At 48.8% G+C, this 18690-nt stretch overlaps 1 protein-coding gene across 4 annotated transcripts in view; it reads left to right on the top strand.

The window, feature by feature from the left end:
- LOC137620710 (leucine-rich repeat and WD repeat-containing protein 1-like) overlaps nucleotides 1–18690 on the top strand; it is a 117984-nt gene that overhangs the window by 26158 nt on the left and 73136 nt on the right. For all 4 annotated transcript variants that reach the window (XM_068351067.1, XM_068351066.1, XM_068351068.1 and 1 more), the window contains exons 3-4: nucleotides 17221–17376; nucleotides 17531–17903. In XM_068351067.1, the coding sequence (XP_068207168.1) occupies nucleotides 17221–17376; nucleotides 17531–17903 (529 nt within the window). The remainder of the gene's footprint in view (nucleotides 1–17220; nucleotides 17377–17530; nucleotides 17904–18690) is intronic.

The following is an 18690-nucleotide window of genomic DNA, read 5'->3' as shown; positions in this document are numbered from 1 at the left end:
GCGGAGAGGCTAGACAACCTGAACCAGATCCTATGGCCCTTTCTGTCGGGTCAGCCCAGGAGGGCCAAGGACTGGCAGAGACTGATAGGTCACCTCGTGTCATTGGAGAAGCTAGTCCCTCAGGGGAGACTCAAGCTCAGAGGAGTTCAGTGGAACCTGAAAAAAGCCTCGAACCAGACAGACTCCCCTCACAAAGTAGTTCCAGTGACCACGGAAACGAAGGAGGTCCTAGAGTGGTGGATCGACACTTCGAACACCCTCAAGGGGATGCCCTTCGCGGACGACCCTCCGGAGATGCTCCTCTTCACGGACACCTCCAAGGAGGGTTGGGGTGCTCACCTCCTCGACAGTACAGCGAGAGGAAGGTGGGGACCCGAGGAGAAAAACCTGCATATCAGTGTACTGGAAATGATGGCCGTGCAGAGGGCGTGAGCTCCGGGGGAACACCGTGGCGTTGATGTGCGACAACGACACCGTAGTAGCATACGTAAAGAAGCAAGGAGGACTAAAATCAAAGGAGTTGTGCGGCCTCACGTTGGAATTTCTGGAATGGGTCGAAAGGGAGCAGATCAAGATCTCGGCTAGGTTCATTCCGGGGAAAAGGAACGTCCTAGCTGACGGCCTCAGCAGAGTGGGTCAGGTGGTGGGGTCCGAGTGGTCCCTCCACCCAGAAGTGGCCAAGACTCTGATCCAGAAGTGGGGTTCGCCAGTAATAGACCTCTTCGCCACGAGACTAAACGCACAGCTCCACGTGTTTTGTTTTGTTCTCCTGTGCTAGACCCGAGAGCAGCATTCGAGGACGTCTTCCAGCATCCCTGGGACAACCTCGACGTATACGCCTTCCCTCCCTTCGGAATGCTCAGACAGGTTCTCGACAGGGTGAGGAGAGCGAACAACCTGTGGATTACTTTGGTAGCGCCCTGGTGGCCGGAGAGAGAGTGGATCGCAGACCTAAAGGAACTGGCGTGCTTTCTGCTGTGGCCCCTTCCGGACAGGTCAGACCTGCTCCGACAACCACACTTTCAAAGGTTCCACGAGAACCCTCGGTCCCTCTGCCTTCACGCGTGGAAGTTATCGAGCGTCTCCTGAGGAAGGAAGGCTATTCGGCGAAGACAGCAATGAGGATGTCGGGTTACCTGAGACGATCTTCAGCCGCTTTGTACCAGGCAAAATGGGCTACCTTCACGAAATGGTGCGCCCCTAAGAATATCAAGCCGTTGAGAGCCTCGGTCCTGGAGATAGCCGACTTCTTAGTCTATCTCAGGGACGAGGAAAGCATGTCCATCCCAGCCATTAAAGGAGTTATAGCAGCCCTAGGTCAAGTCTTCCTCCTGAAAGGTATCGACCTAGGTTCCTCCAGACACATCTCGATGCTCATCAAGAGCTTTGAGCAATCATGCCCTCCGCAAGCGGTTAGAGTGCCCCAGTGGGACGTGGCTAGGGTCCTGAAGATGCTATCAGAGCCTCCCTTCGAACCCCTAAAGGACATCCTAGACAAAGAGCTCACCCTCAAGACAGTTTTCCTGTTGGCACTAGCGTCGGCAAAACGAGTAGGTGAACTTCATGGACTTTCATATGAGGTGTCACATTTGAAGGGATGGCGTGAAGTTACCTTCAAGTTCGTTCCATCTTTCGTGGCCAAGACCCAGAACCCAGCAGTCTGGGACCCCAAGTTTGAAGGATTCTCGGTGCTGGCAATCCCACGTTCAGACAACCCCAAGGACTTGCGGCTGTGCCCTGTCAGAGCAGTACGGAAGTACTTGGAGAGGACGGCCAGGCTGAGGCCCGAAGTCAAGAATCTGTTCATTTCTTCAGGTTTGGTGAAGAAACCGGTATCCAAAAACACGATCTCCTTCTGGTTACGGCAAGTGATCAGGAGGGCCTAGAGTAGTGCAGAATCCCTATTCCAGGCCCCACGACATCAGAGGACTGGGTACCTCTCTGGCCTTTGAGAAGAACATGGCAGTTGGCCAAATCCTGAGGGCTGGTACTTGGACCAACCAGTCGACCTTCACAGGTCACTACTTGAAGGAATGCTCGAGGAGGTCCTTGTACGGGTTCTCCCTCGGTCCCGTCATTTCAGCGCTTCAGAAGATTTAAAGGTATAGCCCCAGGTAACCCACGGGCAGTAAGTCCAAGAGAGACAGGTTCCTTTTCCTTACTCCCCCCCACCCCCCTGTTACCTAATTACCTTCCCTTAAAGGGACTCGGAAGGTCTTTAACTACCATAAAATTCATCGTCACTGAAGAATTACACCCCAAGGCATTTTTTACAGAGGTAAGCCACTTAGACACTAAGTTAGTTTTTTGGGTAGTTTTCCCTATTTCGAGTGTTCTCTTTCGATGGGTCAGCGGAACCTAGCCCCCTATCTAGGTTTCCTCTGTTTTTGCTTCCATCTTCCTGGTCTCTGAGCCCTGCAGTACACTCCCACCTCCTAAGGTATAAGTCTCCTAAGAAATTAGTTCGAGGTAAGTACTCCGTGTTGGAACATATCACAAATTTTAAGTATTTTGTATTTTTCCTAACAGTACTTACCTCAAACTACTTTCGGGTTATGGCCCACCCATCCTGCCCCGAGTGACTTACAGGACTTAATAGAGAGAGGAGAACCTCTTTCCACCAAAACTTACTGAGGAGCGAGACCTGAGAAAGCATGCTCTCTGACCCCGGGTCATCTCTGGGCGCGTATCACTCCGCCAGAGATTATCCTGCATAGAGAACGGGAATAGGGTAAACTACACAAAATTCTGGTCGGATGGGAGGAGATCCCAGATCCTCCTAAGAAAGTAGTTTGAGGTAAGTACTGTTAGGAAAAATACAAATTACTTAAAATTTGTGATTTTAATATGAAAATATCATACTTCCAGATCCCAATCCATCCGTCTTCAAGGAAGTACTTAAGATTCAGCCTAGACAAGAAGAAATACCAGTTCAAGGTGCTGTGCTTCGGTCTTTCCACAGCACCTCAAGTCTTCACCAGTGTGTTCACCCTAGTATCATCTCGGGCTCACAGGATTGGCATCCGTTTCCTCCTTTATCTGGACGACTGGCTAATTCTAGCGGACTCAGTGGCAACCCTTCTTCAACACCAAGACAAACTTCTGAGGCTTTGCCAAGATCTGGGATCATGGTAAAACCTTGAGAAGTCTGCCCTGCTTCCTACGCAGAGACTGATATACCTAGGCATGATAGTAGACACTAATCTTCATACAGTAATGCCTTTCCATCAGATGACAGGATAAAAAGGCTGAGAAAAGTCGCAAGACCCTTTCTCAGATGGGAAGAACTTCCAGCCCAGACTTGGTTACATCTCCTCCAACACTTTTTATCTCTGGCCCATCTAGTTCCCAACGGTCGCCTCAGGATTTGATCTCTCCAGTGGTGAATCAAGTCCCGGAGAATCAGGCCATCGACTTCCCGGACATCTAGATCTCCATGAGATCAGTGGAACAGATGGACCTTATATGGTTGGTGTAAGACAAGAATCTACGAAAGGGAGTGGATTTTCTTGTCCTCCCCCAGATTTGATGCTGTTCTCAGACGCTTAAAAAAAAAATGGTTGGAGGTCCCACGCGATGCACCACACAACCTCAGGCCTCTAATCAGTCAGAAGAGTACCTCCACATAAATCTCTTAAGAGATGAAGGCTGTCTTTCCAGCCCTTTAACAGTTCCACCAGTTCCTGGCGGGCTACTCGGTGGTGGTGATGAGCTACAACATCACATTACTGTAGTGGCTTGCATCAACAAACAAGGAGGTACCTTTCGCAGCCCCTATCCCATCTAGCAGTGGAGATACTAAGATTGGCTGAGATTCACTCGATATCACTATCGGCATACTTCATTTCAGGCTAGAGAAATGTGCTTGCCGACTACCTGAGCAGAGCACCTCAGATAGTGAGTACCGAGTGGTTTTCGGATCATTTAGTAGCCAACACAGTCCTGATTTTGTAGGGTTTCTCCGACTGTTGGTCTCTTCGCAATAGACCTGAACATCAGTCTATTTGTACTGCTTCCCAGTCCCAGACCCCAAGCTCTCTGTCAAGATGCATTCCAAAAACAGTGTGACAACATTGACGTTTATGCTGTCTGATGCGGAGGGTACTCAACAAGGCCAGAACATCGGTCAACCTCTCAATGACTCTCACAGCTCCGGTATGGCATCATGCGGAATGGTTTCAGGACCGTCTGCAACTCCTAATGGAGCCTCCAAGAGAACTTCCTCCATGACACGATCTACTCAAATGACCACATGCCAACATCTTCCACAAAGCTGTAGCTTCACTATGAGTTGACCCCTTCAGACTATCCAGTATCTCCTCTATCAGAGAGGATTTTCACAACAAGTTGCGAGCAGGATGTCTGGATACTTGCCTAAATCATCAGCAGCAGTCTACCAGGCAAAGTGGAAGGTCTTCTGTGGTTTGTGTCGTGGAAGGGGTATCTCTCCTGTCAATGCCACTATTCCAACATTAGTAGAGTTCCTCGTGTATTTGCGTAAGGTAATACGCCTTTCAGTCTCGGCGGTTGAAGGCTATCGCTCAGCCCAAAAGCCTAGCTCTTAGGCCTAGCGTAATGGATATTTCCTCATCGCTAGAACTTTCCTTACTCATACGGAGTTACGAACTTACCTGTCCTCAGTCTGAAGTGAGATCTCCCCCATGGAACATGATTCGAGTTCTCAGGTCTCTAAAGAGACATCCCTATGAACCATTACGCCAAGCAACAGATCGCCACCTGACTTGGAAGACGGTGTTCCTACTAGCTTTGGCTAAGGCCAAGCGAGTAAGTGAACTTCATGGTCTCTCATACAACATCGCCCATTCAAGAGGATTGGGAGAGGTAAGTTTCAGCTTCGTCCCTGAGTTTGTAGGCAAGAGTCAGAATCCGGGAGTAGCGGATCCCCGATTCGACTCCTTCCGGATTTCGAGTCTCTGCTCTGTAACTGATGATCCTGATCATCTCTTACTTTGCCCGGTGAGGAGTTTTAGGCTGTACCTCAAGAGAACAGCCGCAGCCAGTCCCGTGTGTCTGCACTTTTTGTCAGCCCATGGAGGAACAAGAGGATGGTCACTAAGAATAACATCTCTGCCTGGATTCGTAAGGTCATAGACCATGCCCTGAATCCGGACCACCCTCCTTCACATCGCCTCAGAGCCCACGGCGTCAAGGACGTAGCTATGTCGCTGTGGCATTCAAAATAAATTTCTCTGTGATGCAGGTTCTACAAGTTGGGGTGTGGAAACTTCAAAATACGTTCACAGCCCCACTACCTGCAAGACGTGACCCACAGGAGGCTCGATATGTACTCTGCACAACAGCTGGTAATACCTCAAGCTTCTTGTTGGACAAGTAGCAGAAGGTTGAGGGCACTGTTACCCAGTTTTAGTCTGCGTGAATGAAAAGGTCTGACTGGGTCTTTTTCTTTTCTTCATCCCCTCCTCTCCTAGGGAAAGTAGCATCCTTGGTTCTCTGCATAAGCTGACCTCAAACCACTGCAGATAAACCATGCTTCCTTGTGTTCCTAGTATTAAACTATTACTCTTGCGTCCCCATACCCTGGCGACGTGGTGTTGGGAAATTTCTGGTTAAAACAGTTTTCCTACAAAGACTCGGAATAACTTTTACCTGGACAGTCACACACTAAACATCTCAACACACAGCTTGCGTAGGTAGTGGACCATGCGTGGCAAGGTTTAGTGAGGTGCAGCCACTCAATTTTGGTACAAACCTATTCAAAATAAGGAACCCCTGGGTAAAACCAAAAGCCAGTTTGGCAGGGACGTTCATCTTCCTAATGGGTGAGTCACCCCTAATAAATAGCGTAGGTTTGTATTCCACTTGCGGAACAAATGACAAATTCGTAGATAATTTGTAATTTTCTTAATAATACAAACCTTTGGCTATTTAAATAAACTTACCCACCAGCCTTATCCCCGTTAAAGTCCTACCTCCAAGCAAAGTGAGCTGAATCAGCGGTGTGAGCGGTAGCTGTAGCAAACTATGGGATGTAGCTTGCTACAGCTAACTAGCGGAATGGGTTGTTAACCCTCGCTAAAATTTTAATGGCTTGTTGTTTCAGCTTGGCTAAAAGTAATAACCCCTAATAAATAGCTAAAGGTTTGTATCGTTAGGAAAAAATTAAATTTATCTCTGAATTTGTCATGTTTTTCAAATTCTACCTCCTCCCATGATACTTAATAGTAAGACCTGGGATTACTACCCTATATAGACCTGACGTAGACGTCAAGTGAAATGAAGTTTTTTCTGAAAGTCATTTTTTTGCTAGATATAAATTTTTTCATTATGGTAAAAAAATAAATCCTATAAATCAGGGAAAAATATTGAGAAAAGAAATATGAAACAAAAATTGGAAAAAGGGCTCTACTTGATTATTTTATAATGCCTCTCTAAGTTATATACCAAATTTGTTCCCGCACTAACAAATCTTCCATTGTTCATATAGGATATCTCTTTCGGCGAAGCTGAAAGGCAGCTGATAGACTGAAAGAAAATGGAGTAGGCAACCCTACCTTCCCACTGTTGTGTGTCAGTAGGGGGTGTCAGGGGGTACCTCAGCCACCTCTCTACTCACAGCTCACAGAGTTGCCTCACTTTTCTCATTGCTTTACTCGCTTCGGTTCTCTCCAGGTATGAGTGTGCTCTTCCTTCTGACGCTCCCATGTGTACCTACCCTGGTTGTGAAGTTCGCCCTTGTGGAACCTTCATGTCCTCCGTGGACACAGACCCCCATCTACTGTGTCCTTCCTGCCGGAGGCATCGCTGCGAGCAGGCTTCATCCTGCGACGAGTGTTAGGAGTTGTCAGCCTCCCAGTGGGAGAAGTTCGCATGGCGCAGGAAGAAGAATGCTAAGAGAGATCTTTCTCCCCTGGAGTCTGCCTCCGCAGGGAAAATAGCCCAGGCTTTTCTCCTCGCAACCCTGCATCGCTTCCCAAAGCTCCTCCTCACCCACCTTCCTCTGGAAGTGGGTCGTGTAGGAGCACTGAGCGACCTACTCCTTGGCAACCTAGTGGTACTGTGGTGGCTAATGCTTCTCCTAGTAAATGCTCTTCATCTCCAGCCGCTGGGGAGTTTTTTTCTCTTGCAGATGTGCTGCAGGCCTGGCTGTCCTTCGGGGTTCCTGCTCCCCCATTGAAGGAGACTCAAATGCAACTCCTTCAGCATGGCGCGAGGAGAGAACCGTCCCGTGGCAACATCTTCTGCCCTGGACCTTTGTGGAACCCACCTTTCACCCTTTCCTGGCTCTTCCATGCGCATATGTAATCGCTCTCGTTCGCCCTTTCAATGGCCTGCTGCTGACAATGACTCCGCTCCCCAACCTAGTACGACATTGCTGCCTAACCCTAACATAAACCTTGTTTGTTCCAACACAGAGCATTTACCTCGAACTACTTTCTTAGGAGTATCTGGGATCTCCTCCCAACCAACCAGAATTTTGTGTAGTTTCCCCCATCTCCGTTTTCTATAGTGGGTCTCTCTGTAGCGGATGAATACGCGCCCTGAGGCGACCCGGGTCAGCAAGTGTGCGTGGCCAGGTCTCGGTCACCAGTAAGTTTCTGGTCGCGTCGTGATTAACATCTCGCCGTGCTCTCTTCACCCAGTGCGACCCTTTGTGTCCCCACGCGGTACCCACGTGTTCAACCCTATCCTTATCCACCTCTTTCCTCTGTGTGCCTGTGTCGTTTGGTGCTTTAGTGTTCTATTATGGAGCATCCTCGTCGTTGCTCCGGGCTTATGGCCGGTAAATCTTGTGGTGCGTTTCTGTCCAAGCCGGAGGTCGACCCTCACACCTTGTGTTCTTCGTATAGAGGCAGTGTTTGTTCCCCTACAGCCACGTGTCTGGAGTGCGAGTCTTGGTCCGAGGTTCAGTGGGTTCTCTACGGAACCAAGAAAAAGAAGGCAGCCAAGAGATCGCCCAAGAAGGCTAGCATCTCCTCGCCATTAGCGTCGCCCGATGCTCAGTTGGAGAGGAGTTCCCTTCCGCCTTCCCCTACCCAGAGTAGGGGACGAGGTAAGTCCGTTGCGGGGAAGCGGCCCATTGTCCTTTCCCAAGAGTCTGATATTCCTGATGTTAGGGATGTTGTGTCGGTTCAGGCATGTGGGGGGCCTGAGGGAGGGGCGGGAGTGTGTTCGGGAGACGAGATCCTGGTGCCCACAGGACCCGTCTCGGCCGAAGATCCGATGTGGGGGAAGGCCGCTATGGCCCCTTCGCCCGCATTATGGGTATGTGTTTCAGGTGCTTCAGCGACTGGGAGAGAAGCGGAAAAAGAAGCAGAATCGTTGAATTCCGGTTCCATCGCCTGGACGGCCCCCAGGACGCCCTTCAGGTCGCCCTTGAGACTAGAGGAAGAGTTCGACAACTGGTTCGCTCCCAAGAAAGCTCCTCAGTCTCCTCCGGCGCCGTCGTCAACGCTCCCCCACGTCTTTTTGCAGCCTCTTTCGTCAGTGGAACGACACGAGGATCCCCCAGTAGCATTAGATGTATCAGTGGACTTAGCAGGCTCGTCTTCCTCCCTGTCATCATTCTCCTCCTTCTCGTCGGACTCATTCTCCTCGGGAGATGAAGGCCCAAGGGACTTTAGGAGGAAACGGGAGAGGTCCTGCAGGAAGAGGTCCCACTCTCGCTCTCGCCACTCCAGGAAACGAGCGAGAACCTCCAGGAAGAAGTCCAAGAGGAGCCGTTCGTCAAGGGACAAGTGGGTGGGAGTCACAATCCCCCGGAGTGAATTTCTCAAGGCTACCTCCGCTCCGGGCACCTCCGGGTGGCTCTCTAAAGCCTCTTCGTCACCCTCTCGGCACGGTTCCTCCTATAGGCCCGACCATCGTCAGAAGTCGTCCCACTAGGTTACTTTCTCCAAACATAAGTCCGCGAAGGCACCGGCTCCATCCGCCCAGCGGAAAGAGCCGCTTCTTAGGTCTGGCAGCATGGTCCCAACTCCCAGTTCCTCGACGGCTCTTCCCTTGCAGCAGGACCAGCCAGCAGCTCCGTGGAGCTCCGCGGGAGGGAGTAAACCCATGACAGCCACTCCCGTCCCAGCGGATCCGCCCGCTCTGCAAGTCGCCGCACCAGTGGCTCGGCATGAGAGGAAGGTTATACCTTCCCACGCGGCTCCCTCCGTTATTGACGAGGCTCCCCATGCAGATGACCAGGTAACGGAGGGCCTCATAGAAGGAGAGAGTGCTTTTCAGACGACGTCTCCTCCTACCGGAAAGTCTTGGCCCTCATTAGGCGCCACCACAGGCTGAACGAGCCTAAGCCCTCCGAGGAACAGGCCTGGCTCTCCGGACTGAGCAGGTTGGTGGACAACCCAGTCGAGCAAAAGCCTTCCCTAATCCTCCCTCTGGCACCGGACATGAGGTTGGGTATGGAACACATTGATAAGTTCATATCCAGCCAAGCAGACACTCCCAGGAGTCAGGGTGCCTCCAAACTTCTACCGGGACTTAAAACGCAGAAACACTTTTACATCCCGGATGGTCGTCAAGGAGGTCCCCGTACGATCGAGCCAGCTATCGCCATCTTGAATCACGGAGCGGCAGAAGACAGGGCATCTTCTGCTACAGTTTGGTTTTTGCCTGCGGAAGCCTCCATGATGGAGGATATGGCCCAAGATCTGGTCAACGTTTTTCTTCTTGGTTGGACTTCTCTGTCCCTGAAAACCAGTCCTTGTTACGGGAGTTGATCAGTTCCCGGGGGGAAGAGCCCTGAAGTTTCTCTCTTTTCAATCCATCTCACAGGCAGCCAACTGGGTCCTGCGGAAACCGGACATAGTGTTGAGTAAGTTGTTACATAGGTTACCCGAGCGGGAGGCAAGGACATTGAGGAACTCGCCGGTGTGGGGCGAGTCCGTTTTCCCCCTGAAGACAGTCGAGGAGGTGATGGAGAGGGTCAGGAAACTCAAAGAAGCGGGAGAGCCCAGACCCCCGCCAGCTAGACGCCCAGCTTACAGGAGACCCTCTTCAAACGCCCCTCACCCGTCCCATTCTTCGCCAGTTCTTCGCCAGTACAACTGAGGAGAGACTCCCTGTCGGTGCCTTGGCACTAAGCCCTGCAAGCATCCTTTAGGCCCTCCTATTCCAACTCCAGGAGGGGACGTTCCAGCCACGTCTCTAGAAGATAGTCAGAGAGGCCCCCTGCTCCTGCCGAAGCCTCAGGTAGGGGGATGCCTCAAACACTCTTGGCAAGCTTGGCGGGACTACGGAGCGGATCCGTGGACCGTAGCAGTACTGAAGGATGGGTACAGGCTGCCCTTCCTGGCGGAACCGCCCCCTCTAATTCCGGACCAATAGGCAGAGTGGTTGGCGCCCAAGGACCCCTTAAGAAGAGCGGCATTACAGGAGAAAGTGTCGGCCATGCTCGCCAAAGGATCGTTGGAACCGGTAGTGAACCCAACCCCGGAATTCTACAGCAGACTCTTCCTGGTGGAGAAAGCGACAGGGGGTTGGAGGCCGGTCATAGACCTGTCAGCCCTCAACAAGTTTGTGTGCAAGACCGACTTCAAGATGGACACCCCGAAGTCAGTGATGGCAGCCTTGAGGGAAGGGGATTTCATGATGTCCTTAGACCTCAAGGACGCCTACTTTCAAATCCCTGTCCACCCCTCCAGCAGGAAGTTCCTAAGAATGAAGTGGGGTACCCAAGCTCTGCAGTTCAGAACTCTTTGCTTCGGGCTGTCGACAGCCCCTCAGGTCTTCATGCGAGTCTTCACAAGTTTGTCTGGGCACATGAACAGGGTATCCGCCTGATTCGTTACCTGGACGACTGGTTGTTACTTTCAGCCTCAGAGGGAGTACTGAAAGAGCAAGGCGCGAAGCTTCTACGGTTCTGCAGGGACTTGGGCATCACCATCAACCTGGAAAAGTTGCAGCTGACGCCCTCCACCAGGATGACATACCTGGGGATGGTTTTTGACACTCAATTGGTGAGGGCCTTCCACTCCTCGGAAAGGCTCGACAATCTGGATCAAATACTTCGACCCTTCCTAGCAGACCAGCCGAGGAGAGCCAAAGACTGGCAGATATTGATAGGTCACCTTGTGTCGTTGGAGAAGTTAGTCCCCCGGGGGAAGCTCAAACTGAGGGGAATCCAATGGAACCTAAAGGAGCTCTGGACCCCGGGGGAGTTCCCGCACAAAATAGTCCCGGTGTCCCCGGAGACAATCGAAGTCCTGAAGTGGTGGCACGATAGAGCAAACACCCTCAAGGGAATGCCCTTCGCGACCGACCCTCCGGAGATGCTGTTATTCACGGATGCATCAAAGGAGGGGTGGGGAGCCCACCTGCTCGACGAGTCAGTGAAGGGGAAGTGGTCCCTTGTGGAAAAGACCCTTCACATAAACATGCTAGAGCTGATGGCCGTGCAATGGGCGTGCCCAGAATTCGTCCATCTACTCCGGGGGAAACACCGTGGCTCTGATGTGCGACAATGCCACGGTGGTGGCCTACATGAAAAAGCAAGGAGACTGAAGTCGAAGGAGCTGTGCAGTCTCATGACGCAGTTCTTGGAATTGGCCTCAAAGGAACAGGTCGAGGTCACAGCCAGGTTCATTCCAGTAAAGAGGAATGTTCTAGCCGATGGCCTCACCAGGATGGGCCAAGTAGTAGGGTTGGAGTGGTCCTTACACCCAGAAGTGGCCCAGACGGTCATCCTTAAATGGGGCTCGCTGGTGATGGACCTCTTCACCACGAGACTTACGCACAGCTCCCCGTGTTTTGTTCTCCTGTGCCAGATCCAGCAGCAGCGTTCGAAGATGCCTTTCAACATCCTTGGGACAACCTCGACGTGTATACCTTCCCGCCCTTCGGGATGCTCAGACAAGTCCTCAACAGAGTGAGGTGGGCAAGCAGCCTGTGGATGACTTTGGTAGCGCCCTGGTGACCGGAGAGAGAATGGTTCGCGGACCTAAAGGAACTGGCGCGCCTCCCACCATGGCCCCTTCCAGACAGGCAGGACCTCCTCCGGTAGCCACAGTTCCAAAGGTTTCACGAAAACCCTCAGTCCCTCCGCCTACACACGTGGAGGTTATCAAGCGGCTCCTGAAGAGGGAGGGCTACTCGTTGAAGACCCCAGCAAGGATGTCCGGGTACCTTAGACGGTCCTCTATCACGGTGTACCAAGTGAAGTGGACTACCTTTACCAAATGGTGCGCCTCACAGAACATCAGGCTGTTGGAGGCCTCCATTCATAAGATAGCCGATTTCCTAGTCTGTCTAAGAGACGACGCGGGTATGTCGATTCCAGCCATCAAGGGTGTCCGAGCGGCTCTGGGCCAAGTCTTCCTCCTGAAAGGCATTGATCTAGGGACTTCCAGGCAAATCTCGATGCTCATTAAGAGCTTCGAGCAATCGTGTTCCCCCCGTGCCTCTAGAGTGCCCCAGTGGGATGTGGCCAGAGTTCTGAAGGCCCTGTCGGAGCCTCCCTTCGAACCCCTCAAGGATATTCTGGACAAAGAGCTCACCCTCAAGACTGTCTTCCTCTTATCCCTAGCTTCGGTGAAGAGAGTGAGCGAGCTCCATGGGTTGTCGTACGAGGTCTCACACACTAAAGGTTGGCGAGAAGTAAGTTAAAGGTTCTTATCCAATTTTGTAGCCAAAACTCAGAACCCAGCTTACTGGGACCCTAGGTTCGAGGAGTTTTCAGTGCCAGCGATTCCTTGTTCAGACAACCCGAAGGACTTGTTGCTGTGTCCAGTCAGAGCTGTACGAAAGTACCTGGAAAGAACGTCCAAGCTTTGGCCTGGGATTAAGAGTCTGTTCGTCTCCTCAGGACTAGTGAAGAAGGCAGTCTCCAAGAATACGATCTCTTTCTGGTTACGACAAGTAATTATGAGGGCTTACGACGAGACAGGAGTCTCTCTTCCTGGAAAACCGAGACCCCATGATATTAGGGGCCTGAGTACTTCGTTAGCCTTCCAGATAAACATGGCTGTGGGCCAGATCCTAAAGGCAGGTACTTGGTCCAGGCAGTCCACCTTTACGGTGCACTACCTGAAGGACTGTTCTAGGAAATCTTTGGACGGCTTCTCCATTGGGCCTGTCATTTCTGCGTTCCGGAAGATTTAAAGGTTGTAGCCCCGGGGAAGACGTGGACAGTAAGTCCAAGAGACACAGGTTCCGTCCTTACCTTTCCCTTTACAGTATTACCACTTCCCCTCCATTTCCCTTGATCCCTTCCCATGCCATGTGGAACACGTTCAGTTGAAGACATCCAGGCCAGAAGATTCTTGCAGAGGCGAGTTACTTAGACACTAAGTTAGTTTTTTAGTGTAGTTTTTCCTAAGTCTCATTTCTGTGTGGGTCATAAGAACTTAGCCTCCTTTCTAGGTTTGATCACGTTTCAAGCCGGTCTCTCGGTCCGAAAGGCCACTCCCACCTCCTAAAGTATAAGCCTCCTAAGAAAGTAGTTCGAGTTAAGTACTCCGTGTTGGAATAAATCACAAATTTTAAGTAATTTGTATTTTTCCTAACAGTGCTTACCTCGAACTACTTTCGGGTTATGGCCCACCCATTCTGCCCCGAGTGCCTTACAGGACTTTTGATATCATATCGATCATAAACTTACTGGTGACTGAGACCTAGCCACGCAAGCTTGCTGGCCCGGGTCGCCTCAAGGCGCGTATTCATCCACTACAGAGAGACCCACTATAGAAAACGGAGATGGGGGAAACTACACAAAATTCTGGTCAGTTGGGAGGAGATCCCAGATACTCCTAAGAAAGTAGTTCGAGGTAAGTATTAAGCGTTCTAAATGCTCTAGATTGAGGAGACCCTCTTCTAGAGGACATTATAGATGCACACGCATTCCATCCGCGCATAGCGCTACATTTGACCCTCATTCTAATCGACCTCGGACTGGACATGGAAATGAGATAGAACAACCCTTAAAAAATCCTCTGTCAAGTCTACCTCTAGCACTTTTTTAAGCCTTGGGTGTTTTTACAAAGTGTTCGCTATGCAACGCCCCTCTATCAGCTCTGCTGCTCCCAAATGCTCTCCCACCCTGCACGTTGCCTTCACTTGGAGGGTCCCAACCCCCCATCTTCAAGTGTGCAGAGTGCTACTTTAACACAAGAGCTCCAGAGGCCCTTTACTTCTCATTTGCCCTCAGTTGCTCGCGAAACAGTAACTTCTGCTCGCGATTCGCGCCTCATTGAGGGCAAATCTCCTAGACGCGCGATTCACGCATTGTTGCAAGTAAAGTGACTCCTCAGCAAGTTCAACCGCTGAACAGTCACATCGCTTATTTCAACACACAGTTTGCGTAGGCTGCAGACCTTGCGCAGCAAGGTTTAGCAAGGTGTTAGTGTCTCCTTATTTTAAGTACTGACCTACTTAAAAAAAAAAAAAGGAGCCCTCGGGTAAAGCCAAAAGGCCAGATTGTCAGGGATGTCCACCCTCCTAATGGGTAAGTCACCCCTAATACATAGTGTAGGTTTGTATTCCAGTTACGGAACAAATGAAAAAATTCAGAAATATTTTGTATTTTTCCTAACGATACAAACCTTTAGCTATTTATACAAACTTCCACCAACCCTGTCCCCCTTGAAGTCCTACCTCCAAGCAAAGTGAAGCACAGTCACAGGTGTGTGAGTGAAAGGGGTTGCTAGCTAACCCCCTACCCCCCGCTAACTAGCAGTATGGGTAGTTAACCCTTGTTAAGTTTTAATGGCTCATCCTTTCAGCTTTGGCAAAATAATAACCCTAATGAATAGCTGAAGGTTTGTATCGTTAGGAAAAATACAAATTATCTCCGAATTTGTCATCTTCCTTCCTCATGGGAAAACCCCTCCCACAAGCTCGAAATAATTGGCTCGTGTTTTTTCACCAAGGAAATAGAGTCCACATTTTAGCTACAAAAGATACTCTTGTATCTTCCATCTTCCTTCAGGAAATGGGAAACGGGGTGTCTCTTCTTTCTCGTTATTGGAACATCCGATCTCATGGGAAGACGCGGTACGCCTGGATACCCCTGAGCTTTGTTGGTGAGAAGTCTCCCCCTTAATGTCTCCTTGTGAGACGAGCTTACTCTTTAAATCTTGTCATATGAGAAAGTTTTACGATCAATCAATTGGCCCATAATTTCTTGTACAGGATTGGCCCACGTCTCGAAGACCTCGGACTACTGACTAATCCTAAAAGTCTTGGACTCCTGAGAGACATCTCCTTCAGTTTACCCTGATCTGAAAATTGGAGTAATCAAAGGAAAGACACGAATTTCATATCCATCATGGGTATCTGTTGACTGGGTCATCAGCCTGTAGAAACTTTGTCGGGTACAACAAGACCGCATCAGTCCCAGTCGAATGCAACCTTTATTGAGTCCTCCTTTTTCACGCCAGTGATTATATCGAGGCCATTTATCAGGAAAACTATAACTATAAGAGCTCGCTCCATAGGTTCAGCATGCTTCGCTAACCCTAGGAAGGTCGAAGGAGGCTTATAAGGATATCTTTCGTGACTGGGACACACAGGTCAAATACCAGTCACGGAATCCCTCTCCTTCTCATAGAGGTGACCCAGAGCTTATAACGTTTTAGGGCAGAATCCGTCCATAGCATGTAAAGCAACTCATTTGTGACTCATGCCATGCCATTGGTAGGGTTGAAGCGTGTTTGATCTTCACCTCACCCTACGTGCAAGACGTGACCCACAGAAGACTCGATGCGGTTTCTCTATCGCTTCTGTGGTGGTGACACAACAATTGGTTTAAGAATACCTCGGGGTGCTTGTTGAACAAGTAGCAGAAGGTTGAGGTCATTGGTTACCCAGGGTAAGGCTGTGATAAATGAAAGTATGTCTAGCTCTTTTACGTTCTTCATCTTTTTGGGAACAGCGCCATGTGACCTTTTGCAAGCTGGCTTCAACCTCTGTCAGTAATAACCACTTCCCTTGTGTAACCTCTATAGTTTATTATTATCATACTTGTCACCTCCCCAATGCCTCTCGTTAGGTAAGCCTTGGGAAATGTCTATTTATATATAGGGTTCCTATTTAAACTAGGAACATCCTTACTTAGACACACATATGATATTTCTCACAACTACTTGTGTTGCTCAGGCCGCTAACAGTCTCAACCTTGGTCAATGACTAAGCCAGTAGTCGAACTTACCACTCACCTAAGGGTGAGTCATCCACAATAAATAACGTAATGTTTGTTAGTATGGTAACGAATGACAAATTCTGAGATATTGTGTATTTTTCCCTAATTAATACAAACATGTAGTTATTGATATAAATTGTCCTGCCATCACCTGTCCCCCGATACGTCCTGCCTGCTATAAAAAAGTGACGTGGTTCATTGAACCGTGAGTAAATATAGATGGGTGAGTTCCCCCCAGCCACCCCCTACCTACCCATTAGAAGTAGTTAGGTAGGGTTGCCACATCGTACTTTTAAGTCTAATGGCTGTTTTCCAGCTCCACCTAAAATATATCTACAATTAATAACTACAGGTTTGTATTTGTTAGGGAAAAATACAAATTATCCCCAAATTTGTCTTTTTTTTTTATAAAATGATATTTTATAAGTATTTTTTATGTCCAATACATGTACAGTACTACATAGTACAGTACTGTATACTGAACATACTTGTACACGGTAAGTTACCTTGTACAGCGAAAATCGACTAATCTCAGGTCTCTTGAAACCAGTTAATGACGTAGGGCAGGGTATTGCTTTACCATAACATTAGCAAGGTTTTTTTTGTAGTGTGTTGTCAACTCACCACCCCATAATAGACCTCAAAATAGCAGTGAGTTGCTAAAACACAGTGAAGCTTACAGCTCTGCTAAATCTTCCCTTACTAATATACCTTCTTTTGAAGTTGCCAATGGAGCAGTAAGTCAACCACATGTATACACCAATGACTTGGAAACGCCAGTGAGTGCTGTACTATATTCCTGTTACTGGTGAGGGCAACCATAATTCACGGATTTATGAGTTGTTCTAGTGTCTTTGATATCTTACGTAAATGCTTAGTTTCGACTGTATCTTGAAAAATGCTCGTAGTCTTATTTTGTTAAAATTCTTTATTTTTTGCTTGAGGGATATTTGAAAACACTTTTTAAATGTCTTTCCATAATAATGTTTGACTAGTTTTTTTTCTAAATGTTTTCATATGTAAAATTTATAAAGAATTTTGGATTAGGAATTGGAATTAAAAATTTCTTTGTGCTTGCTCATCCTTATTTCTTTTTTCAGGGTCTAACATTACCCAAGATTAGTTATAAAGTTGATGACTGTTATAAGTTTAGTGAGCCTCCAGTAGAAAGTACTGATGAAACCACCACCTACCAACCCATGTACTTTTTGAGAACTCATTCAAAGAATAATGATCCTGCTGATGTGCAGACTCAGGTTAGTGTGTGTTATAATTTAGTGCCTATGTTTGTATTGTCTTTTGAAATTTTTTTTATAGTATGCATAGATATGATGTATAAACTGACTGGCTCATTAATTTTCAGATGTCAGACATTTTATTCTAACTTTTTTTTTCTTTTATTTTCACCAGATCTGGCAATGTTTATTTGAACCAAGCCTGAAAAAACCACATGAATCGACTGGTATAGTTGCCACATGTGGAGGATCTTCTGTCTGTTTTATTAGGGTTTCCGATGGTGAAGTGGTTCTAAAGTATAATCGCAACACGAAATCAGTAGCTGCTGTTGAAAATTTGTACGCTCTAGCATGGAGTGCGGTTCCCTTAGATAGTGTAGGCCTAAAGAAACTTAACATATTAGCTGCTGCAGGAACTAAATCCACTGTGTTGCTTATTCATCCAGATGCTGGTGTATGTTACCAGATGTTTAGAACTGTACCAACAAAGGCCGCAGCTGTGGTCTGCTCCTTGTTATTTCATCCTAAAAAGGCTACTTGGCTATTTTGTAAGTGTAAATGTGCTCTTTCTCTCATTTGACCACCTATCACTAGATATAAGCAGTTTTATTTGTTCCTTCACTAATAAACCTTACGTTATTTATATGGATTATCTTTTGGCGAAACTGAAAGGTAGCCAATAGACTAAAAAGTGCGAGGTGACAACCCTACCTAACCATTGTTGTGGGTAGGTAGGCGGTACCTGGGGTTACCCCAGCCACCTATATCTATTCACAGCTCACAGAGCTGCCTCACTTTTCTCTTTTGGATGGTAGAGATTGGACGTGTTTGGTCTCCCTCCCTCAGGGCTTAGCCATTAGACTTACCAACCATTGCTTTATGCGCTTTCTTTCTCTTTTTCAGGTGTGTGTGTTTCTGGACGCTCTTATGCGAACATGCCCTGGCTGCGAAGATGGCCCTTGGGGTACCTTCATGTCTTCCGTCAGCACCGATCCCCATCTATTGTGTCTGACCTGCTGGGGATGTCAGTGTGAGCAGGATTCGCCCTGTGACGAGTGTTGGGAGTGGCCTTCCCCCCAGTGGGAGAAATTTGGATGTCATGGGAAGAAGAAAGCCAAATGAGACCTTTCTCCACAGGGGTCTTCCTCTGACGGGAAAAGAGCTCGGGCTTCTTCCTCTCGCACTCCCAGATCTCTTCTAGAAGCTTCTCGTCCATCTTCCTCAGGGGAACGATCGAGTAGGAGCACAGACTGATTAACTCCTTGGCAACCTTGGGGTACTGGGGTGATTGATACTTCCCCTAATGAAGCACCTTCACCTCCAGTTGCCGGGAGC

Source organism: Palaemon carinicauda, chromosome 27 (genome assembly GCF_036898095.1).
Source record: "Palaemon carinicauda isolate YSFRI2023 chromosome 27, ASM3689809v2, whole genome shotgun sequence".
NCBI classification, from domain to species: Eukaryota; Metazoa; Arthropoda; class Malacostraca; order Decapoda; family Palaemonidae; genus Palaemon; species Palaemon carinicauda.
Note: the sequence above shows the minus strand (reverse complement) of the source record. Positions and strands in the feature narration are given on the sequence as shown.